The sequence below is a fragment of the Ursus arctos genome, unplaced genomic scaffold, assembly GCF_023065955.2.
Source record: "Ursus arctos isolate Adak ecotype North America unplaced genomic scaffold, UrsArc2.0 scaffold_26, whole genome shotgun sequence".
NCBI classification, from domain to species: Eukaryota; Metazoa; Chordata; class Mammalia; order Carnivora; family Ursidae; genus Ursus; species Ursus arctos.
Window position 1 is genome coordinate 38,322,174 of NW_026622941.1, and position 23,437 is coordinate 38,345,610.

At 60.0% G+C, this 23,437-nt stretch overlaps 2 protein-coding genes across 6 annotated transcripts in view; one reads left to right on the forward strand and one right to left on the reverse strand.

The window, feature by feature from the left end:
- Window positions 1-534: 534 nt before the first annotated feature.
- SLC48A1 (solute carrier family 48 member 1) lies at window positions 535-9,636 on the forward strand. Its single transcript, XM_026502019.4, has 3 exons — window positions 535-777; window positions 6,601-6,768; window positions 7,395-9,636. The coding sequence occupies exons 1-3, from the start codon at window positions 642-644 to the stop codon at window positions 7,529-7,531; spliced, it is 441 nt and encodes a 146-aa protein (XP_026357804.2). The 5' UTR covers window positions 535-641; the 3' UTR covers window positions 7,532-9,636.
- The window catches only part of HDAC7 (histone deacetylase 7), a 35,322-nt gene continuing 21,490 nt past the window's right edge, over window positions 9,606-23,437 (reverse strand). For 4 of the 5 annotated variants that reach the window (XM_026502016.4, XM_048216648.2, XM_044385504.3 and 1 more), the window contains 17 exons: window positions 23,151-23,331; window positions 22,733-22,929; window positions 22,313-22,483; window positions 20,946-21,165; window positions 19,478-19,611; window positions 19,156-19,276; window positions 18,926-18,975; window positions 17,595-17,702; window positions 16,528-16,583; window positions 16,269-16,356; window positions 15,101-15,220; window positions 14,794-14,891; window positions 13,413-13,531; window positions 12,762-12,895; window positions 12,367-12,451; window positions 10,967-11,105; window positions 9,606-10,794 (listed from right to left, as the gene is read on the reverse strand). In XM_026502016.4, the coding sequence (XP_026357801.1) occupies window positions 10,749-10,794; window positions 10,967-11,105; window positions 12,367-12,451; window positions 12,762-12,895; window positions 13,413-13,531; window positions 14,794-14,891; window positions 15,101-15,220; window positions 16,269-16,356; window positions 16,528-16,583; window positions 17,595-17,702; window positions 18,926-18,975; window positions 19,156-19,276; window positions 19,478-19,611; window positions 20,946-21,165; window positions 22,313-22,483; window positions 22,733-22,929; window positions 23,151-23,331 (2,067 nt within the window). In that variant the 3' untranslated portion in view covers window positions 9,606-10,748. The remainder of the gene's footprint in view (window positions 10,795-10,966; window positions 11,106-12,366; window positions 12,452-12,761; window positions 12,896-13,412; window positions 13,532-14,793; window positions 14,892-15,100; window positions 15,221-16,268; window positions 16,357-16,527; window positions 16,584-17,594; window positions 17,703-18,925; window positions 18,976-19,155; window positions 19,277-19,477; window positions 19,612-20,945; window positions 21,166-22,312; window positions 22,484-22,732; window positions 22,930-23,150; window positions 23,332-23,437) is intronic. The other variant, XM_044385505.3, reaches the window with a different exon arrangement.

Below are 23,437 nucleotides of genomic sequence, written 5' to 3' on the forward strand. Positions count from 1 at the left end.
AAGGAAGGGGAAGCTGTCAGCTTGGGTGAAGTGTTTGAGGTTATGAGGTGATGGTCACAGCGCAGGGGTTCGCAAACTTCAGTGTGAAGAATCTTCTGAGATGCGCATAATGTCTGGGGAAGGGCATCTGGTTGGTAGGGACACGGTGGAAGGAATCCTATTCGCTGCGTACGTGCATGTTTCTCAATTTTTATATCTTAATTTTTAACGAGCAATTTAAATTTTAAACGAGAATTTTATTCAGAGAGACGAATTTTAAAGTAATCGCCGCAGCTGGCTTGTGTAAATGTAGATTTCGGGCCCCGCCCAGCCCCGAATACCCGGACAGGGTAAGTCTGAGGATGAGCCCCGGAACATGCCTTTTTTTTTTTTTTTTTTTTTTTTTACCAGGCACCCCCAAACGACCCGGCGGCCCAAGGACCTCACTTCGCGAAGCTCCCGCCAGCTCCGCGAAGGTTCCGGGCGCGGGCGGCCTCCGGCCGGGGAGGGCGCTGTGCCGGCGGCGCTGGGGGCGGGCCGGGGGCGGAGCGCGGAGCGGCCGGCGACTCCCGGCTCCCGGCTCCCGGCTCGCCGCCCCGGCCCCGGCCCTGCACCTGTGACTGTCGCGGCGCTCGCCCTCCCCGCCCGGCGCCCTCAGCCCCATGGCCCCGTCCCGCCTGCAGCTCGGCCTCCGCGCCGCCTACTCCGGCCTCAGCTCCGCGGCCGGCTTCTCCATCTTCCTCGTCTGGACCGTGGTGTACAGACAGCCGGGGACGGCGGCCATGGGGGGGCTCGCAGGTACCCCCGCGCGCGCGGCGGGAGGGGCGGGGGGCGCGGGGTCCCGGCTGCGGGCGCGCGGCGGCGGGAGGCGCTGTCAGCTGCTCCGGGAGGCTCCTCGCGGGCGGTGCTTCCCCGGGGACCGGGGCGGGGGAGGCTGTTTACCCCAAACCGTCCGTGGGCAGCGCAGGCCCCGCGCGGGCCCGTGCGCCTGCGGGAGCCGATGCCCGGCTGCCCCGCCGCCGCTGCTGTTGGCACCCTCCTGCCGCGCCGCCGGCCCGGCCGCCCGGTGACAGCGTCCTCCCTGCGCGCCCGCTTGCCTGCCGCCCTTCGCTCGGCCCCCCAGCCGCACGCGCGCTCGTGCCCGGGGACCTCCGCTCCTCAAGCGCCCCTTCCCTGGGGGCTGGGTGAGGCAGAGGAGGAGTAAGTGGAAAGGAGGGCCGGGGGTTCCTGGGGGAAGCCCGTCCCCTCCCGCCGGGGCGGACGCCACCCCCAGCAGAGCCCTCAGCCGAGCCCAGGGACGGCGCTAGGGATCTGACGGAAACTGGACATTTTCTTCCCACCACCTCGGTGTCCCTTTGCCACCCCTCCGCTGTGGCTCTTCTGCCAGGGTCTGCTGAAGCCTGTGCTGAGTGCCTTTTCTGTGCTTTAAAAAGCAAAGGGGAGCCAAGTGCTAGAGCGAGAGCGTCAGGGTGCTTGCTGCTGGAGGCGGGATCCTCACCGAGGCTGTGTCTTCACTGTGCACCTGCCGACACCGGATGAACCTCTCTGTGTTGTAGAATTGGTGTGAAGACGAGACGTATTAGTCCTACTCGCTAACAATTTTTTCTAATACTTTCTGTGTCCGTCACCATGTTAAGCAGTGTTTCCATCATCTGATTTCATCTTTGCATTAGTTCTATGCAGTGGCCATTATTATTTTGCCCATTTCACAGATAAGGCTTGAACTGAGGCTTAGAGTAAATAAATAGCTTGCTCAGGGCTACACAGCTACATGAAACAGTATGTGTGGGAAAAGAACAGTATGTTTGGGAAAAAACACATGTAAGGGTGTTACTTTTACATAGGGTGATCACATTCCATTCCTAAAATCCTCTGCCCGAGAGAGCCCTGAATGTACTCACTGAAAGAAATTAGATTTACTCATTGCCACCACGCCTGCTGAGTGCCATCCCTGGGTAGAGAAGGAACGGGAGGTGGGGTTTCTGCCTTAATAGAGGGGCGTACAGAGCCACAGCCTGAGCAGAGCCAAACAGAGCCCTTGGGGGGCACCTTGGCTGGGAAGCTCTCTGCCTGCCTAGGAGCCCTGCCCCCCCCCCCACCTGTGGGTTCCTGTCCTCCCTGGAGGCAGCCAGCCCAGCATTGCTCAGTTCTCTACAGAACCCTGGCTCCCCCTCTGCACCCCCACCAGCTACTGTGTTCCTCAAGGGTCTATCCTTGCAGTTTTGTGTATTTGTTCCCGGGAAGGAGGTGTCGTCGGGCGAGGGCCTGTGGCTGCAGTGACACCTGAGATGAAGGGGCTGGTTGGGGTGGAGGAGCGAGGGCCGTCCCTGGGATTGGAGCTGGTGTTGTCAGAGTCCTGTGCAGGGGAGCTGAGCTGGGCCAGTGCCTCCTGGGCCTCAGTTTCCTCATCTGTAAGGAGGGGGAGGAGATACCACTAAAAGAGGTGATCTTGGAGACCCCCTCCAGGCTGCAGTAGGACAGTTCAGAATGCTCTGCAGTGCTCGTCCCACAGCGGCCTCTTAGGAGGCTGTGGAAAAGGCCCCGTAACTTGGGCTCCAGGGAGTGTGGGCTTTCCCACTGACCCAAACTCTGCCCTCTCTCCCTCCCTGAAGAATTCCCTCAGCCTCTGAGGCAGGCCAGCTGCGGAGTCGCCTGCCTGCGGGGAGAGGGGCAAGGGCAGCAAGCAGCTGGAGCAGGGCCTGGCGCCTCCCCGGCAGTCTGGCCCTCCGGACAGCCAGGAGGTGGCAGAGCCGGGTCAGAGCCGCCAGCCCTCTCCACCCCGAGTGGGTCTGAGAAAGTCTGTAGCCAGTCAGCCTCCTTCCTCTTTTGGGGGCGAAGCATCAGCAGATTTACTGACTTGTGAGCACCCCACTTCTGACTTGGCATTTTCCAGCCCAGAAACTGCTGAGTCACCAGAGGGCAGCCCCAGCATGCTCCTTCTCCCCCCGACATGCAAGGCACGGGCTCATGGGGGTGCTGGTTTCTGAGGCAGGGTCAGGCCTGGGGCCAGCAGGAAGAGTGTTCACGGGCGGAGACCCGCTGTCTCCCTTCCTGGGGGGTGTCTGGGCAGAAGCAGCTTGGAGGAAAGGCAGTTGCAGAGAAAATGATTTTGCCGTGGGAATCCTGGAGAAACAGAGACTCTCGTTCTGAGTCTAGTAGACCAAGGAAAGGTGAAAAGAATAGAAAAGTTGCCCCAGGAGTCTAAATGACTCTGCTCTTCCCACATGAGCTAGGAGGGGGAGGGGCCCTGGGGCTCAGGGCCTGGCTTTTCCCCAGGGCTGGTGCAGAGGGCAGGGGTGCAAGAACAGAGTGGGGCCCAGGGCCCTACTTGTCTGAGTTTCTCTGTGGGCTCCTCTGGCCTCCTCCCAGCTCCTCACCTCCAACCCAGCCACTGGTGATGTTCTCACTGACCAACTCTGATCCTTTCTTGCCCTTGATCTGTCAGCTGCGAGCCCCCAGGGGAGCAGGGGCTCTGGTCATTGAAGCGGTGGGGTGGGGTTGGGGGGTGAGTGTGAGCGTGCAGCTGGGTGGGCCTGGGGACCTGTCTATTCTGCCCTGAATTGTACAGACCAGGCTTCCTAGAGTCCGGGGTGTCCTCAGGAGGGGAGCAAAGCTGAGGGACAATTGCTTCCTGCCTGAGGGGTGGGAGGGGGCCAGCCAGGGCTCCTGCTCCTTCACTGACCCCCCTTGGGAGAGGCCCCTGTTCCAAGGACAGCGGTGGGAACCCCAGGAGGGTGGGCATGGGCCTGCTTCCAGAAGCGGCTTGTGTTTATCTGGAACCAAGGTCTGTGCGCAGGGGAGTGAAAGGTGGTTGAGGTTGCGCCTGCTTATTAACAAAGAATCAGTATGGGGGACACGCAAAATGGCCCTCTTCCTTTTCCTAGCCCTTTTTGGTATGTGGGTGTATGGTGGGGGGAGGGGTGTCTGGGGCACTCCTGCAGCACAGCCAGGGGACTAACATGGCATTTCCACAGGCCCCTATTTCAGCATTTCCTAACCCAGAAATTGCTGAGTCACAGAGGAATTACTCTGACCTCCTTATTTTTCTCCTGAGCTGGCTCCAGAATCTTTGAGTGGTGAAGGATCTTAGAGCTCATCTGCTCTAGCCCCTCCACGGTGTGCGGAGGACACAGAGGGCAGGCAGAGCTGTCCCAGACAGACGCCCAGCTGACCGCTCCTTGGATGCGCTCAGTGACAATACGCCCGCTTCCCAGGGCCCTTTTTTTTTTTCTTAATAAAGATTTTTTATTTATTTATTTGACAGATATAGAGCAGCCAGTGAGAGAGGGAGCACAAGCAGGGGGAGTGGGAGAGGAAGAAGCAGGCTTCTAGTGGAGAAGCCTGATGTGGGGCTCGATCCCAGAACCCTGGGATCACGCCCTGAGCCGAAGGCAGACGCTTAACGACTGCGCCACCCAGGCGCCCCATTCCCAGGGCCCTTTAAGAACCCAAACAGCATCCCCAGATGAACACTTAGGATGCATGTGAGAGGTATGGGAAATGCTTCTGGAACATGCTCCAGATCATGTAAGATGTAAGCGGAGAAGCCATGAGATTGTAATTCCGTCCCCCTCTGGCCTGCTCCAGCTGCCTGTCTGGGTGGGGATGGAGAGATGCTTGTTCCAGCCCGCCCTGATCGCAGGGGTGGAGGGACCCATGTTCCAGGCCCCAGACCCCCACCAGAGCTTGGGGGGGTGGGCAGGAGCAGAGGTGGGAGAGCATGGGTCAAACAGGGTGGAGAGGGCGGCTGGGTAGGGGACCCGGGGGGGCGGGCGGTTGGCGGCTGGCAGGGCTGAGCCCTCTCTAGGGTGGAACCCTGGCCAAGTTTCCAGGCTGGCAGGACCTTTGGGCCCACCCATTTCTAGATGTGGAAACAGCAAGGCTCAGAGAGATCACGAGCAGCACAGCAGCGCCGGGCCCCAAACTTCCTGGCTCACAGTCCCGTGGCTTTGTGTCCCTCGCCAGGCTGCCCAAGTTGTGACAGCCGCTGAGCTGATAAGAGCACAGTTCTGTGCCGATGCCCCACCCCGCCCCCCACCAGCCTCTTTTCCCCTCCTACCTCAAAAAGAGAAAGAGAGAGAGAAATATCTTGGGCATATAAAAAAGGATAGATGATTTCATGAACTCCCTTGTACTTAGCACCCAGCCTAAGAAAATATCACAGATTCAGTCAAAGCACGCTCCCGCCCCCAGTCTCCCGTCCACCTCCCTTCCTCCTCTCCCCTGCTCAGGATAACCGCTCTCCCCAGCCGGACGCCCGCCCTTCCCATGCACGGATGCTCCCCTGCCCGCAGTGGGTGCGGCTGCCTGCTGGAAACGTCTCGAGGCTGCTAGAACCCAGCAGCCTGTGTCGCCCCCACACGCGTGCAGAGCTCGCAGCTGGCTCTGCCTCTTCCCTCATGCCTTCCTCGCGGGGACCCTGTGGCCCTGCTCCAGACCCTTGCCAGCAGGACGGATATTTGTTCCGCTCCTGGGGCGGCGCCGGCAGGCACGGCCTGGCACGGAGGGCACTAACTGTACCGGCTCAGCGGCAGCTGGCCTCGCAGGGGAAGCGCCCGGCCAGGCCCAGAGGGCAGGCCCTGGAAGGGCTGGGGGTGTCTGGCCCGCCCGCTCAGCAAACCAGAGGGAGTGACATGGAGTCTAGTCAAGAGTAAGAGGGCCGCTTGCGTGCTGGGTGGCCTTGGGGGGTCTCACTGCTGGGCCTCTTCACTCTGCAAGGACAATCCATGGAGTTCTGAAAGGACTCAGTCAGCCACAGGCCTTGGAGGGCCCAGTGGAGCGGGAGCATCCGGGTGGGGGGCCCGCTTCCCACCTCTCGGCCCTCGGTAGGTGGTCGCAGGTTCTGGAAAGCAGGCCAGACGGCAGTGATTCCCAAACCTTCTGATGTCAGGACCTCTTCACACGCTTGAAAAGTATTGAAGCCCCAAGGAAATGTTGTTTATGTGGGTTATATCTCTCGCCACATACCATACTAGAAATTAAGACTGAGAACATTTTCAAGCATTTTATTTTTTTAATCTAAAAATATCAGTTGTTGTTTGTTGTCATGAAATATCCAGTGTTCTAATTTTTCTGCTTGTTTCATAATATTTTTAATTTTCTTAAATTTATTTTTTAAAATTTAAATTCAATTAATTAACATATCATGTATTTTTTGTTTCAGGGGTACAGGTCTGTAATTCATCGGTCTTATATAATACCCAGTGCTCATTACAAGCATTTTAAAGTAATATTAAAAATAACATTGTGTTAGTGTAAATAACATTTTTGTGTAAGAAATAGTCATTTTTTTTAAAACAAAAAAATGAGGGAAAAGAATGGCAAGGTTTCCTATCTTTGCAAATCACTTTAACATCTGGCTTAACAGAAGACAGTAGATTCTCTTATCTGCTTTTGCATTCAAGTCCTGGTGATGCCAGAGGCGTGAGAGCCTCCAGAACATTCCACTCCAGGTCAGAAAGCAATGAAAGTGGAAGGCCAACATTATTTTAGTATTGCTACGCAAACAGCACTGGCCTCTGGGATGGAAGAGTCCCTGGGGTTCCTGGGACCTGGGGCGGAGGCCGGCGGAGGAGGAGAGGGGAGGGGCGGCTCGGTGGGCTGACGAGTGTGTCCCGGCAGGTGTGCTGGCGCTGTGGGTGCTGGTGACACACGTGATGTACATGCAGGATTACTGGAGGACCTGGCTCAAGGGACTGCGCGGCTTCTTCTTCGTGGGCGTCCTCTTCTCGGCAGTGTCCATCGCCACCTTCTGCACCTTCCTTGTGTTGGCTGTCACCCGACACCAGAGTGAGGGCCGGTCAGGGAGGGAAGGGCGTGGGAGGGCCTTTGGGGGACTTAGGAGAAGACGCGGGATTCTGGTCCTGGTTCCAAAGCTTGTGTCCAGGGAGCTTGGGCAGATCACTCAACCTGCCCGTGCCCGGGTTTTCTCGCTGAGGGGAAAGGAGTCCCCAGCCCCGCTTGGGTTGGAAGGGGTCAATGAAATGCGTGGGAGGTGTTGAGCGCGGTGTGCCCTGCAGGGCAGCAGCCCGCAGTGTTCTTAGCCCTAGGGGTTAGTCCTTCTGCCCAGCTCTGGGATGGGAGCGCCCCCTGGTGGCTGCGGCCAGCAAGTAGGCAAAGACCCTTCCTGCCCCTAAGGGAGTCTAACGCTTAGAACAGGTTGCAAGTGGCCCAGGGTAAACGTAGGAAGGCAGAGCAGATGATACAGGCCGAGCAGATGATACAGGCCCGTGATCGGCCAGCCCTGACCTTCCCTCATCCCCACGGCCACTTGCCTGCAGACCCCGAATGCTCTAAACGCGCTTATCACATTCCACCTCTCCTGGTGAGGAGGGGTGGCCCTGGGCTTGTGGCATGGTGGCTGGGGTCCAGGACAAAGCCCTCTCAAGTCACGGTGGGGTTCCTCTCCTCTGCAGGCCTCACAGACCCCAACAGCTACTACCTCTCCTGCGTCTGGAGCTTCATTTCCTTCAAGTGGGCCTTCCTGCTCAGCCTTTACGCCCACCGCTACCGGGCTGACTTCGCCGACATCAGCATCCTCAGCGATTTCTGACCCAAGGGGTGCGGCTTCTGTACCTTGGGGGTCCTCAGGACCTGGACTCGGCCTCTGAGACACTGGGCAGGCCTGCCACGCCCCCTGGAAGCCCTAGATCTGTGGCAGAAGAAACACAGCAAGAGGACTGCGGTCTCCTAGGAAGCTGTCCTGTCCCCTTTGCGGGACACCCGGGTGCGGTGGAAAGGGGTCCTTCCTGCCATGTTGCTTCTCATCGGCCTGGCTGGAGGGCGGCTTTAGACCTTTTCAGATGGATCTATTTTCTTAGCACTAAGTGAGGAATCTTTGTAAGCAGGGCCAGGGCAATGAGTCAAGGGGTAGGGCAGTGAGCCTTGACCTCTGCCTGGGGGCACTCTCCCGCAGGCCAGGCTGAGAACCTGGGAGGTCTGGTCACGTAGGGATCTCTACAGACCTCCCAACCCCAACCCCAACACCTCATCCTGTTGTCCTTTGAGGGTCAGGTAGCTTCACTCCTCAATCCCAGGGATGACTCTCCTTTCCCAAGGCCTGGGGATCTGAGTGGAATGTCAAGTGTCCCTCTTCCTCCCAGAGCTGGTCTCCCATGAGTGTGCTAGAGCCAGTCGTCTCCTTCACCATGCCACACACCCCAAAGCAGGACTCACCGAACAAGGCCGGACTAGCTGTCTGGGGAGGGTGCCCTGCCCCCAGAAGGGCAACGGGGAAGGGGGCAGCATGGTGCAGGCTGGAGGGAACCCCGCAGGTCTGTGCCCGTGCACCTGCAGCCCTGTATTTCTATCACTTCTCACATGCATCACCCCTGGCCACGAGACGTCCCCCCACTCCCTCTGCTCACTGCCCTTTGCCTAGAGCTTTCATCTTTTTAAATCTCCCCTCTGAAGGACAAAATCTGCTTTTCTGCCTATACACTGGCACAAGGGCTCACTAACTCGGGAGGGAAAGAGCTATTGTTACATGTATCTTTTTATGTCAGGTTGCCATTTTGCACGGTCTACCCTTTTCCCACCTGATGTGTCCTGCCCTTCAGCTCTTTGCCTTATCTGTGTCACTGTCACTTTAGCAGAAAATACAGCGGCCATTTGTATCCGCCAGCCTCTGGTTGTTTCTCATGGGGTGGGAATCTTGCGGGGAGTGGGGGGGTTGCTGTGGGATTGGTAAGCGGGAAGGATGGTGGTGGTAGGCCTTGAGGTGTCAGGAAACCCATCTCCTTAGTTCACCTAACGGATCACTATCTCAGGGGCTGGAGGCCCTCTCCCTCTGGCCCCTCTTGGCCTAGGGGAGCCCAGCAGCCTGGCTCTCGGGCCACCCCAGCCAGGGGGGATGCTCAGAGACATGGCCTCAGCACCACCAGTGGCATTTACCGTCTGTCACCCAAGAGGTCAGGACAGACAGGAAGGGCGTGAACCTGCCTGCCTTCGTATTCTCCCAGGCTGAGGGCTCGGGGCCAGGTCTGAGGTGGTAAGCCTGCTACTCCTACCGGCTGGAGAAGCCTGGCTGGCTCGGATCTGTAAAGACAGACGCCGGCAGCCTGGCACCGCCCGCTCTGGTGATTGGATGAGCTTGTCCCAGCCTGCCGCCTCATGCAGTGTCTCTTCCGCGCTCGGTGTATGTTCAGAAGTCATGGTGCATTCGAGCGGGAAGGGACCATAAACACTGTCTATTTCTGGAGCCTTTGATACACAGAGGCCCCAGGAGGTGACGTGACTTACCTGAGCTCCCAGCTGGGACTTGAACCCAGGTAGGTCTGATTCACCACTCTCTGGGGATGCCTCCTGGGTCTGGATATCTCTATCCCCACCCCCCCTCAGCAGGCCTTCTGTCTCTGGACTCAGCCCAAAGCTGCTGCCTCTTTATTACCCCAAGCTGGGGCAAGTGGGGACCAGCTAGGGTGTGTTCAGAATGGATTCCTCCTGCAATGGGGCTACCCCCAGAAGGGCAAGGAGCTGGAGGGGGGCTGGCCCGCAGCCCAGCTGGTCCCTTTCCCACATCAAACGAGAGGCACGCTGCGCTGTGTGGCCCAACGCCCGCCGTTCGCCCCGCGCCGCTCTACGCCCACGGGACCCCCCTCAGCCCCGGAGGCCCTTTCACAGGCACCTTTAAAGCAAATAAAACATTTATTGTTCAGATTTTTTTTCCATTTTTTTCTTTTTTTTTCTTTTATACAAAAACATGCATACGTACACAGGGTATGGTGGTCCTGGGGAAGACACACACACACATACACACACTCACACAAACACATTCTCTCTCACGCACACACACAAACACTTTCCTTCTTGGCTCCAGGCCTGGACCCCAGAAGCCTTGAAGACTTAGCCAGGGCAGCCTCCCCTCCCCCATGTCTTGCGTCCACTCTCCCACCCCCTTTCCCCTCAGTCAGGCTAGTCCTATGTAGGGCAGGAGTCAGAGCTGGGTGAGGGAGACCCCAGAAAGAGAGAAGGCTCACGGAGGGAGGCAGTGAGCGAGGGGCCCCTGGCGGTCATGCTGTGCCACTGAGGGGAGATGAAGAGTTTGGCACCATTGGCTCAGGAAGCACCCGTCTGCTCCACCAGGGCACTGAGATGGTTGACGTAGGCTGGCCTCTGGCGGGGGGAGGGACAGGTGGGAGGCCTGCCGATGACTGCTCTCTCGGAAGGAGCTTTGCCTCCCTGCCCGGTGGCGGGGTGAGGTGGGGGGGGGGAGGAAGCTTCCAGAGTCATCAGAGGAAGCAGGCAAGAGGGACACCCCCTGCACTCAGGGATAGCGGACCCCCTGGCTCCTCCTACCCAACCCCCTTCCCCTCACTCCAACCCAGCCCTCAGAGCCTAGAAGGACCACCCTGGCTGAGGCCAAGTTCACATTTCTGTGTGGAGCCTGGGGCTGTGTGCACAGCCCAGGGTCTACAGAGCCAAGAATAGTGGTTATCGGTGGGCCCGACTGAGCTAGTCCTCCTCTGTGCAGTCCTGAGGAATGGGGCCCAGTCGGGCCTGGACCCCAAAGGGGTAGACTCTGTTCTTGAGAGCCCTACTGAGGCCTGGCTGGCTGCCCAGCCTGCCTCCTCTCTGGGTCCTCTTTGGTCCCTATCCTAGACCCAGGGCCCTTCTCGGGCTCCTTGGGGTGACTGTCAAGGGGCTGTTCTCTGGCCCCAACTACCTGCCCGAAGGCTCTCTGAAGACCCTGGGAATGGGTACTGTTGCCAGAGGTTAGAAGAGAACCAGGTCCGAAGGGCAGGGTGGGCAGCCAGATCCATTCTGAAGCCTTAGAGAGTCATGGGTTCTTCCTCCTCCACCAGCTGTTCTGAGGGCCTTGGGGGAGAGACAAGGGTGGTGATGCTGGAGGGCCAGGGGCTGCAGGAAGGGCCTCAGCCCAGCTTCCCAAGAAGCCTAGGAAGGCTGGACTGGCTGTGCTGGGCCCCGGGGTCCTCGAGTTGGGAGGGTCCGAGGGGCGGAGAGGCTGTGGGCCAGGGGCGGGCATTACCGCTCTTCAGCCAGGATGCCCACGGAGAGGGATGCCAACGCAGTCACTGCCTCCACTTCTTCCGTGTCGGTGCCTGGCACCCTGAGCGCCCAGGAGTCTGGACGGGAAGCCAGGCGCTGCATGCAGCCCCAGTATTTACCTGGGGCAAGAGGCCGAGTCAGAAAGGGCTGGGGAAACAAGCCCCTCCACCCTGCCACGCCATGCATCCTAGACTGACAGAAGGCTGGACCTCTCGGGCCAAGGGCCTGACAGCAGTGGGCGTATCAGTCTGGGGTCAGTGCTCTCACCTGCCTCTACCCTCAACGTAACACCTTCTCTCACCCGGCCCCCCCGCAGCCCTGCCAGGGTGAGCAGAGCAGATTCGCTGTGGCTATGAGGGGGTCCTAGCAGGCGCCCAAGCCATTCCTGCACCCCTGACCCATTCCCACAGTGTGGGGTTCCTAAGAGCACTGCTAGGGCTCACTCTTCCCTAGACAGGGTCTGCATCTCTGGCCAGCACGCAGGACAGGACAGTGTGGGGAGGTGGGAAGGACACAGCACAGAGAGCTGACACCCCCCCCCCCCCGCCGGCTGCTCTGTGTAGCATCAGTGGGTCACTCACCACCCGGGGCTTCCACTGCCCCCGCTAAGCCGCGGACATGACCATCCTGCCTGCCGTTGTAAGAAATAATGTCCACGGCACACGCCCCGCCCAGAGCCTGGCCCTGGATGTGGGGAATCTACTTTATTCAGTTTGCAGCCCTAGCATTGAACACTGGTCTTTACATAAAGTGCTCCATAGATGCTAAGTTGCAGGTGGAAATTTAAAGTGCTTTCCAAATGTAGGGTCATTCTTTTTTTTTTTTTTTTTTAAAGGAGGCTCCACGTTGGGCGTGGAGTCCAGTGCAGCGCTTGAACTCGTGACCCTAAGGATCAACACCTGAGCCGAAATCAAGAGGTGGCTGCTTAACCCTCTGAGCCATCCAGGCGCCCCCAAATGTGGGGTTATTCTACGATCAGCCCCCAAAGCAGGCAGAGCTCCCAAGATCCCTGTGGACAGGACTGAGGGTCAAGGTAGAACCAGCACTTTTGGCAAAAGGCCTATTGCTACTGGCCTGGCCCTGGCCTCGGGCTGTGGCTGGAGATGGGAGGCCAGTCCCGCCTTGAGGAGGAAGGTGGTCCCCACTGACTGGTGGTCCCCACTGGATCCATCTGGAGGGCCCCAAGAGTACCCATTCCCGGGGAGGGAGGCAGTCCTGCCAGCACTTTTGGGGTAATTCATAGGAAGCCCACTCCAGCACAGCAGCGGAGCCCCCCGCCTGGCGGGCACTGGAAGCCATGGGCCCCGGGTTACCGGGGGCAGTAGACCCCTGAGATTCTCCCAAGTCTGGGGTCAGCAGGTGCCCTCTCTCCGTACTCACTGTGCACCCGGATCACGGCTTCCAAAGAGCGGATGGCGTTGAGGTTGGGTTTCTGTTTCCAGCCCTCTTCTGAGAGAGGATCCACCTACGGGAGAAAACAGCATGTCGGCTCTCAGGGACCCGCAGGCCCAGCAATCTCCCACCCTAAGGGCCCTGGCTTTCCAGGCACAAATACGCGTGCCCTCCCGGCTCTGCCTAAGGCTGATAACACTGGTCTGACACCTGACCTGGGGAGGGGGCACCCGCTCTATTCCCCTCGTTCTAGGCCTGCCACCCCTGCCCTCTCTGCGAGCCTTCTGGGGGGCACCCCATCTGCCTGCTCGCTGGGGCCATCCTTGGGGAGCTGGGCTTCCTGCCCTACGGATGGATACACAGATCGGGGGCGGGCGGCTCACCTTGTTCCCCAGAAGAGCAGCCACGCAGGCCTCAGAAGCATCACAGATGGCTGTGAGGTCATGGCCACCTTCCAAGGCCAGCACCACGGCGCCCCCCGCCAAGCTCATCAGCTGCTGCGTCATGTACCCGAAACCTAGATGGTGGGGCAGGGAGGAAGAGGGGGGGCAGGGCTGGAGGGGAGGCGGACCCTCTCTGGGACTTCCCTGCTGGCGTCCTCCTTTATAAGCAATGATCAGATGCGTACATCTCTCCTTCTTTCAGGCCCTTCACACGGACTCCCATGTCAAACCTATGCGTATCCCCCAGGCAAGGCTTGTGGAGCTTGAAGGAATTGCGTGGGGCCCACAGCTAGTAAGTGGCAGGGCCGGGACTGGAACCCGGGGCTTGGACTCCAGCCCATCTTTTCCACTAAGCCACACCATCTTCTCTCTCAGTCCCCCAAGCCCTGGGGCCCCCCAGGCTGAGTGTGTTCCCTCTGTTCTGAGAATACGGCTCCTCCCCATCCTCCTCTGGGAGAAGCTGCCAACCCAGCCGGGGACGGCACAACGGGGTGTGCACCGTGTGCCACCTTCCCCTGGACTTGGGCAGCGCCTCCCCTCCCAGCCTAGCCCTCATTCCCGACACCTCCCTCTGGACTGGGCCCTCCTTACATTTAGCGGAAACATGGTAGCCACCCAGTGGGGCTGGGTGACCCTCGGCGGCATCAAACCCAGCTGACACCAGGACCAGGTCCGGAGAGAACTCTCGGGCGATGGGCATCACGACCATCCTGTGCAGGTGCCAGAGGCAGGGGCTCAGCACTCTGTGCAGGGCTGACCGGGGCAGAGGCCCCTCCCACCAGCTTCCCTGTGCAGACCCTGCTCTTAGGACTCTAAGACCCCCCCCCCCCCATCTCCCAGCAGGATAAATGGATCCCTCTGACCTCCTTGACCTGGCTGGCTACCCATATCCCTAGCACAGCCTAAGGACTCAGCCACCCAGAGCTCTTACCTGGCAAGAGGCAGGAAGGAGTCAAGGATGGGACCCCAAAGGGAAAGAAAGAAGAGTGTGCGTGGGTGTATAAATGCGTGCGTGCTCGTGTATGCTCGTGTGTGCACGTGTGTATGTGTCTATGCGTGTCTGTGATGTCTGTGGGGTGCAGTGAGCAGGGCCACAGTGGGGGCAGGTCACTAAGCCTCGGGGGCTGAAACTATTGGAACTCAGCCGCCACCCACTTTGGACTGAGTTGACCACACCTCACCACTCGCCACCTGAGAGCGGACTCTCTTGAGGTCCTGGGCCACCCAGATCCATTCTCTCATCCTCTGCCCCTGCCGGCCCCCCACAGCTGTCCCCCTCCATTCTTCACCCAACTCGGGGTTCATTTTGATGTTTCAAAGCCCTGGGCTCAGGGCACACAGACACTAGGAAGCCCAGTCCAGGGCTCCTACAGAATTAGCTCTCATGGAGAATATTTCCAGAAAAGTATTTGAAACCTACTTCCAGGGTTCTCTTTTCCCAAATGGAGCATAGCCATCCCGGAGTGAAACATATAAGGGCTCCTAAACAGAGCCCAAAGCCCCTCTTCTAGAACGCTGTTTCTTAAGCAACTCCCCGATATGAACATCACCTACTTTCTTTCTCCACAATTTAAATCTCTCATCTCCTGTGCAAAGTCTACCTCCTCCAGGCAGCCTTCTTTGACTGAATGTGGCAGCTATGCTCACTCCACCCTGCCTATCTTCCAGCACTCAGTTCAACATTGGCTCTTGGTAACACGTGACTTTATAAAGCACCCCTGACTTTTTCATTCTGTGTTTCCTGTCTTCTCATGGGGACTGGGGGCTCCTGGGGGCCAGTGTAATAGTGCCTTTCCTTTAGTTTGTCTCAGTCTGGAAGACCCACCCCAGGACTGGCTTATAATGTTCTAGTAATTGCATGAGGACGGGCTGTCAAGCCAACCCATAACCTCTGGCCTGGTGCTGTTGGGAAAAGGGGCAGGAAAGGGTGGCCTTGTAGGGCGGACCTCCCCCGGGCCCCCACAGCGCTTACCTGAAGGCAGCCAGGTACTCAGGATCCCCCATCGGGGGATCCAGACCTCCCGCCCAGGCCACGTTGACATTGAAGCCCTCACCACTACCAGCTCCCACCTGGAAAACAGGAAGCAAGAGAGACAAGAAGAGAGCTCAGTCGCAGGACAGGAATCCCAGGACGCCAGGGTGGCGAGACCAGCTCGTCCGGCCTCTTCCCTTCCAGACAGAGACACGGAGCATCAGAGAGGCTAACCCCCCTGCCCAGGATCCCACAGCTAGTGGGGACAGAGGCAGAGTCCACGGGGCTGGGAGGAGCACGTGGTTACCTCATCCGCGGCCCCGCTGCCGGGGAAGAAGTTGCCGTCGTCGTGGCGATGCAGGGAGATGTACAGCACACCGGGGTCCTGGTAGAAGGTCTGCTGGGTGCCGTTGCCGTGGTGAACATCCTGGGCAGGGAGATGGACGTGGGTTAGGGAAGGCCTGAAGGCACGCCGATGGGGCTGGCGCAGCTCAGAAGAGTTTCGAGCGTCCCTCTTCTGAGGGTCAGGGCCCTAGACCGGGAGTCAGGAGACTGGGGCTCCTACAGCTACACTCTTGAGTGGTCCCAGGTAGTCCACCGGCACTGTCCGTGCCTCGGCCTCTCCGTGCGTGCACAGACGTGTGCACAGCCCGAGACCAGGGTGGATATACCACGTGACCCTGAAGGGGAGGAGGCACGCCAAAGGCCAGCCGGCCAGCGTGTCCGGCAGAAGAGGGAGGAGTGCGCGCTTACACGTGTCAGGAACCTGCACTCCTGTGTCTTGTCCAAGGTCAAGGAGCGATAAGGTGATGGGAAGCCAAGCTCGGTTACAGAGGGGCAGGTCCACGAGGCCCCGGGCCACCACTGCTAGGGAGAGCTGCGGCCTGACACCTGGTAAGTCACGGGACCGTGCGTGGGCGCGAGGGTGGAAAATTCCTCCATTTGGTACAGCTCAGTAGACGCAGGCACTCCAGAGCTGACTGGCCTGGGTTCGAATCCCGCTCTCAGGGCTTACTAGATGTGCAGCGACGTGCAAGTTACTTAATGTCTAAGGGCTCATATTCCTCATCTGCAACCAGGTACCAGTCAGGCTCAAACACATCACAGGTCAAACTGCAGGGTCTGGATGTGATTAGGGGCACGTTGAGGTGACCTGCTATCCCTGTGACTGTAGGGGCAATGCAGTCATCATGACATCTGCAGAAAGAAGCCACTGGAAGCCAGAGACTACTCAAGTGGCTCCTCCCACCGTGGGGATTTGTGATGGCTGAGGGCCTTCTCACACGCCATCGCCTCCGGGCCTCCCGGCAGCCCCCCGATGTGGCTCTTATCTTCGTCCACATTTTATACAGAGGGGAGCGGAGGCCCAGGAGACCTATGCGGAACTCGGACAGGAAGCCAGATCCTCCGAGGCCAGGCTCCGGGCTCCCTCCACGGGGCTCTTGGATCTGAAGGGGCTAGGAACCGGGACCTACCCAGTCCATGATGAGGATCTTGCTGGCCTTGCCCTGTTGTTGAAGCTGCCGGCAGGCGATGGCCACAGAGTTGAAGAAGCAGAAGCCCCTGCGAGGAGGAGGGAGAGGCTCTGCCAGCTCATTCCCCTCTGTGTCTCCACCTCTCCAGCCTCCGTCCTCCGCCCACCCCTGGTCCGGCCTAGCCCCAGGAGGCTCAGGGGATGGAGGGGGAATGCCTCCCCCCCATGTCACCCCCTCCCAAGCCTCCCTCCAGCCTTACATGGCTGTGGAATGGTCTGCATGGTGTCCTGGGGGCCGAACCACAGCAAAACCATTCTGGAAACAGAAAGAATGCTTGTCAGCCAAGGGGCCAGCACTCGGACCCCCATCCCCATGAAGCTGCCCCCAACCCCAGGCTCATCCCTTGAGTAGGGGCCATAGGACAATAGCCGTCAGCACATCTGACCACGGCCAGGCTGGATCTGAGGTGCCCCGGGGCTTGGCCGCCAGGCCAGGCATCCTCTGCTTTTAGGCTGGCGGTAAACACAACCCCGCACCCCCACCCCGGTGTGTCCTGACTCTTAGCACTTTATAACAACAGCTACTGTTTGTCGGGCAGAAGCTACATTGGCACTGTGCCCCAGCACTCTATAAACACGGGACTGCAGCCTGACATCTCTCCGAGGGAAATGTCACCTAATCCTCACGACATCTCCTGAGATAAACAGGATTCTCTCTAGTTCACAGCTGAGGAGAAATCTGAAGCTTCGGCAAGTTAAATAGCTTGTGGGAAGTTGCCCTCTTGTCAAAGGGTGAAGCCAGAACGCAAAGAGCTCAGCCCGGCGCTCAGCATTCCACCGCACGGCCCCTCCGAGGAGGAGCCAGGACGCTGTCCGTGTGAGCACCTTGGACTACGAGCTCTTCAACAGCGGCGGGTGCGGACCTCAGCACCCATCCCTGGGAAGTGCCCGGCCCAGAGTGCACAAGCACGGGCACCAACCCGGTCTGTAAAACCTCGGTATTGCAAAGAACCAATCTACCAGTGGACAAAGGACCAGAGATGCTCTGCAACTTGCCGGCGGTCACACAGCGGGTCTGTGTGTGAAATGATCCTGAATAATTGTGACCCTGGGTCTCTTAGAGACCAGCGGCTTGACTCCCCACCAAATAGCAAGAGCGTAAGGTTCGAATCTCAGCTTCATCCCCAGAGCTCTCGATTTCCCTTTCAAAACCCTGCGGCGATATCCAGGAGGAGTGAGAGGGCCGGGGTCCTGGGTCTGGCCTTCCCTGCTGCCCCATCCCGCTACCTCCTCTGTGGCTTACCCACCTTCCACTCAGAGCTCCTACCTTTAGCTCACGGGAAGCTACTTTGAAGGCGAGGTCGGTGACGCTGCCGGCGGCCCAGCGGGCTGCATTGGAGGAGTGCAGCTCGTTCCAGATGGTGTCAGTATCCACCTGTGGGGGCCAGAGTCAGGGCCTGCATCATCCAAGGCCCCCACAGGAGCCAGGGCCCACTTGGGCGGTGCCCACCCCACGGCCAGGACCCCAGGGGCAGGGAGCTGGGCAGACAGTGCTGCCTCCCCAGTGCCCCACCACCCAAAGGCAAGGCCTCCTGTGTCCCCCAATCCCAGCATGACTTCTCCTTCCCAGCTTCAGTCCATATCACCAGCCCGTATCTGGCCAGCACTCTGCCAGCAGCATCGCGCCTGCCTCCCCGGTCAGAGGAGGGGGCATGGCGTTACCTGGGCGGGACTTGGGGTTTGGACCGGGAGGGGGTTTTAAGCCCCAGCTGACTCTGCTCAGGCCCTGCGGGACGGTCGGAGCTCGAGGGGCCGTCTGCACCACTGTCTTCCACTCAGGGCCCCTAGCCCAGGCTGGGAGGCCCCCCAAACCCAGTCCCTGGGCCTCAAGGCTAGGGAGGGGCCGGGGGGCATGATGGGGAGATGGGGAGGGCGAGGCGGACCAAGAGAGGCGAGGAAGGCAGAGAGAGTCGCAAGAGGCTGGAGAAAGAGAGAGAGAGAGACAGACAGAGAGGGAGAGGAGGGAGGAGAAAACAGAAGCAACAACAGTTGGAAAAATCAGAAAGTGGCAAGAAATGGGAAGTTGTGAACAGGGCGCTGACTGGCTCCCAAACAGCCCCCCAGCTACAGCTCCCACTTCCCTCCGGAACTAGGCCTCCAGCCCTTGCCTCCACACTCCTGGCTGGGACACCACCAGAGGCGGCAGGGAGCCTCCTAAGTCGGGTGAACCGGGAGGAGGGGAAGCTGGCCATGGGACAGAATTGCCTGGGTCACCAAGGACGCCGGAGGCACCCCCACGGCCCCAGGCCGAGCAGCCCGACTCCGCCTGGAGGCCGGCGTGGAAGGGCGAATCCCGACCACCACCAGGGTCTTAGGAAGGGAGCCGATCCCCTGCTCTTTGAGCCTCACTCGGCATTTACCGAACACCTTCTAAGTGCAAGGCACAGGGCTCCCGGCTCAGGAGACACTGACAGGTGGAGGACACACCTGCCCACAAGGAGCTTCTAGCCGGCACAGGAGCATTAGGGGAGAGCCCCTGGCCCCACAGGTCTGGCAGAACCACAAGAACAAGCAGGTAGGGGCTGGGCCTGGGAGAACGGAAGGGAGGAGCTCCGAGAGCCCGTGGCAATGGCCGCTCAAGCCCCTGGGCACACTTACCCCTACCCCACCACAGGGCAGCATCACAAACATCCGCTGTGCCAGGAGCCCTGTGGGGAGAGGCCCAGTGTGTGTGAGCGAAGCCCCTCCGACTCCAGCCTGAGGAGGGCAGGGGCCAGGGGCCCAGGGCGAGGTTGCGGTGGGGACGCCCAGGATGCTGCAGGGACAGGCTGGGCGAGCTGGATGAGTCCGGGGAGGGACGGGGGTCCCAGGCGCCACTGCGCCCCTACCTGCCAGCTTCCCGTTGTCCAGTTTGAGGCGGCTGAGTGGGTTGGTGCCATACAGGAGCACATGCCGCTCCGAGTGCACAGACTGCAGCTCCTCCAGGGAGGCCTTCCTGCCCCGGAGACACTGAGGAAGGGCCACAGAGCTCCTAAGCCCCCGCTCACCGGCCCCCTGCCCCTGCTCACTTCCTCCCTGCCACGACCACCAGCCGGCTCGGCGGCCCCTCATCCCATCTCACACCCGCTCCCACCCCCTCCCTCTCCCCTCCCCTCCCCTCCGATACTCTGGCCTCCTGCCGTTGCCCAAGCCCCCACCCCACATCCTCACCTCGCACTGGCTCCGGAGCCCCCGCTCCTGCAGCCGGGACCAGATGCTCTGGATGCGGCCCGCGTGCTCGGGGTGCCGGCTGTTGTCCCCGCAGGAGCACTGGTGCTTCAGCATGACCGAGTCATAGACCAGCCCTGCGAGAGCGGGGCTCAGGCCCGGACCGGGGGAGTCCCGCCCCCCGATGGCTGCACGCGCCCACACCCACATGGAGCCAGAGCAGACCCCCCTCAATCACATAGTCCCACATCCCCTGTCCAGCTGCTCGGCCCTTCACGGACACACACACACACACACACGCACACACACACACGCCCCAGCCTCTGACGCAGGCAGCACCAACACGGCCCCAGCCAACACGCAGCTGCAGAGCCCCTGCCCTCCCGCCACACTGCCCCTCCTCCCACGGCTCCATAGGGCTACCAAGACCGCAAGAGCTCAGAGCCTAACAAAAAGAGGCCTAAGGTCGGGGTCTCACGCCGGAGGCCACGACGCAGACAGGCTGCCACGGGGCGTGAGAGGACAAAGAATTCCTCAGAAACCCCCAGACCAAGAGCTGGGAAGCCCACAGTGACGCGGGGCCATGTGACAAGACAGATGCCGTTTTGGGGAAGTGACTGTTTCGGCCTGACCGGCGGGCCACCTAGAGGGCCCTGCCCGCTGTCGGTGGGTGGGCCACTTTCAGCACGCCTCAGGACATCGGGATCTTCCAAGCGCTCACCCCACTTGACCCAGGGATGCCGCTCCTTAAGAGCAGCCCTTGGGAAACAACGCCAGGGGTGAGCAGACGTTCATGGACAAGGACATTCACATGAGGAAAAAGGAGTCACCACCTGGCCGCCCAACCAAGGAGAAATCTTCCAAAAAATTACCGTGATGAAATACTATAAAAATCTCATTTTTAAAGGTTAATCGTATCATGATGTGTTCCTGATAGGTTAACAGACTGAATGGGGCACAACACGCAATCAGCGTGTATACGGCTCTGTACAGGGCCGCGACGAAGCTGGCCTGAACCACGCGGCGTTCAGGAGAGGTGGCCTCGGGGTGGCGGGATACTGGTTGGCCATTTTTATTGTATTCCTCGGTTTCTCTGTATCTCTCAAAATTTCTAAAATGCTCTAGAGCTCTTTTATTACCAACAGAGCAACCACAATAAATATCATTTTTGAAAGGTCTGAACGAGTTGTCAGGAGACCCGGATTCATAACCGGGCTTGACCGTCCGCTTGCTCTTTGACCACAAGCTTGGCACCTTAGTTTCCCGAGCCCAGGTCTCCTCGTCTGCAAAACGAGAACCACCACCCACTCCACCAGCTTCGTGGGACGCTGTGTGGATGTGACAAGGCCAAGAAAGGGCTCTGTGGCCTTGAAAAGTGCCCCGAGTGACAGCATGACACGACATGCACTTGTGCATGAGCCCCTGTGGGCCCCCTGCCCCTTCTCCCGCCCCCGTCTAATCTAGGCCTTACCTGTGGTGAATGGCAGGGTCCTGGCAGGGGTCTCCGAGCTGGGCAGGACACGGGCCTGACTGGCGGGCTCTGGAGTTGGCAGTGAGGCAGGCGCGGCTGGGGACGACTGAGCCCTGGACAGGGGCCGGTGACTGCCCTGGGCCAAGGGAAGCAGCACAGAGTCCCCAGTTCCTCCCCGGGGGAGCCGCCCAGCCAGTCGCTGCTGCTCCCAGAGGAACACCTGAGGGACACAGGGGGCCTCAGTCTCCAGGTCTCGGGATTCTGCTCCATCTGCTGCTGCCCAAGGCCTTGGAAACCTCCAGGCAGGCCCCTTTCGGGAGAGATTCCATGATGCCTCTAGCCCTGGCGGGGCTCTGGCCTTTGATCTCTGAACCCTCGTGCCCCTGCACTACCCCCAAAGGTCTGCAGCCCAGAATGACCACCCTGTGCCACCAGAGCTCCTTGGACCCTTGGCACTCCAAAGCCAGAAGCCAGGTAAAGGGTCTCAGGTCCACTGCCCAAGGACACAGGGACGTGCGTGGGCCACTACACGTGCGTGGACTGTTGCCACGGGCCGTGGGCTGAGTCGTGTCCCCGCCACTTCCTATTCATTAAGTCCTAAGCCCCGCCCCAGCACCTCAGAATGTGCCCTTATTCGGAGGTAGGTAATTACAGAGATAATCAGGTTAAAATGAGGTCATGAGGGTGAGCCTTAATCCAATATGACTTTTGTCCTTAAAAAAAAGGGAAAAGTTGGACACAGGCAGGCATAAGGGGAGGACAATGTGAGGACACAGGGAGAAGATGGCCATCTACAAGGACAGAGGCCGGGAGCAGCCCCTCCCTCACAGACCTCGGAAAGAACGAACCCTGGTGTCGGCCTTCCGGCCTCCAGAAGCGCAAGACGATGTATTTCTGTCATTTTAGGGGCCTGGTCTGTAGTATTTGCTCCTGCAGCCCCGGCACGCTCATCCCCCATGGCTTGACTCACACTGTGACAGCGCCCTGGCCGAGGCGCTCGCGCCTGGCTCTGCCCCGTGTCCGGTCCTAGCCCCCATCCTGGACGTGGGACAGCCGGTCACAGGGGAGAGGGGCTGGGGCAAGGACGTGCACGACTCTGTGAGAAGCCGGCCTCAGCACTGGACAAGGGACATGGCGTCCCCGAGACTGGCAGGCTACCGGAGTGTGCACGTATGTGCGTGTGTGTGCCCGTGCGTGCGGTGTGCATGGGTGTGGGGGGCGTGTCTGTACCTTGGTGCGGATCTGGTGGGGCAACCCCGCTCCCAGAGCTGTCTCCTGCTCTGATGACCTAGCTCCCTCCCCTCCATCTGTGCCAGGCCCCAGAGTCTCCCCACTGCACCTTCCCAGGAACGTGGGCGCCGCCGTACCTGCTGGTGCTGGAGAGGAACAGGGCCTCTGGCCTCATGCTGCCCGTGGCTTGACTCCCTGTGTTCCAGGCCGTCATCCCCCACTGGCCCCACTCCCCCGCCATCCGTCTCTAGGTCCTCAGCGGAGGGTATCTGCCGCAGTCGGGGCTTCTCACTTGGCTTGGCTGGCCTCTGGGGAGGGGAGACACCCACTGAGAGGCCATGCTGGGAGGCAGGCTGTGCGGGGGGGGCCACGGTGGGCTGGGCTGCGTGGCCACGCATCTTGCTGGGACTCCAGCGGCCACACAGCTCTTGGCCCTCAGGGGCCATATCCTCTCTCCGGCCCTCCAGGTCCCAGCCCTTCCTGAGCCTCCCTTCTTTCAGCCCCCAGAAGCCCAGTGAAGCAACCCCTCATCGCCTCCCCTACCGAGTTCCCCTCACCTTGATCAGCTGGACGTGAGGTTTGAGCCGTTCCAGGCGGGGCTGCAGGGGGCCCAGCGGTGGGGGGGCGGTGGCGCTTGGGGGCAGGGGCTCTGAGCGGGTCCGGCTTAGTGGCCGGTGGAGGCCTGACCCAGAGAGCCGCTCGGTGGTCAGTAAGGACTGGGCAAAGTGGAGGGGCAGGGGCCCAAGCCCGGGCACTGGAAAGAATGGGGTGGGGGGTGGGGCATAAGGAGGGAACCAAAGGGTTGGAAAGGAAGGAAGCAAGGGCACAGGGTGGCAGGAGGGGCATGGGCTCAGCAGGGAGACACGCAGGACGGGGAGCTGCAGAGGGGGCAGGAAGGAAGGGCCCCTTCCCGAGCTTGGCCCTTAGCAGGGTGCAGGGACCAAGCCCCTCCCCTGGAGAAACCGTGGAACTCACCAGTCAGCAGAGGGGTGTGAGAAACTGAGGGATCCAAGAGGAGGATGGGCTGTAGTCGAGAGGGCAAGGGGCCTCCAGCCTCAGGCTCCAGGCCATGGGGCAGGAAGAGGGGAGCATGGGGGCTCCCCAGGACCGGCCCCCGAGGGCCCAGAGTCGGATGGGTCCTGCGGTCAGCATCAGCCTGGGGAGAGGTAGGGAGAAGTCACAGCGGGAAGATCCCTCGCAGAGAGCAGTGAAGGTGCTGGGGTGAGGTGGTAGGAGAAGGGAGCGACAGAAGCTGGGGACTT

Coding starts and splice junctions, on each gene's coding strand:
- SLC48A1 (XM_026502019.4), top strand. CDS start 642: ATGGCCCCGTCCCGCCTGCAGCTCGGCCTCCGCGCCGCCTACTCCGGC. Junction 778..6,600: donor GGCCATGGGGGGGCTCGCAG/GTACCCCCGCGC, acceptor GTGTCCCGGCAG/GTGTGCTGGCGCTGTGGGTG. Junction 6,769..7,394: donor GGCTGTCACCCGACACCAGA/GTGAGGGCCGGT, acceptor TCTCCTCTGCAG/GCCTCACAGACCCCAACAGC.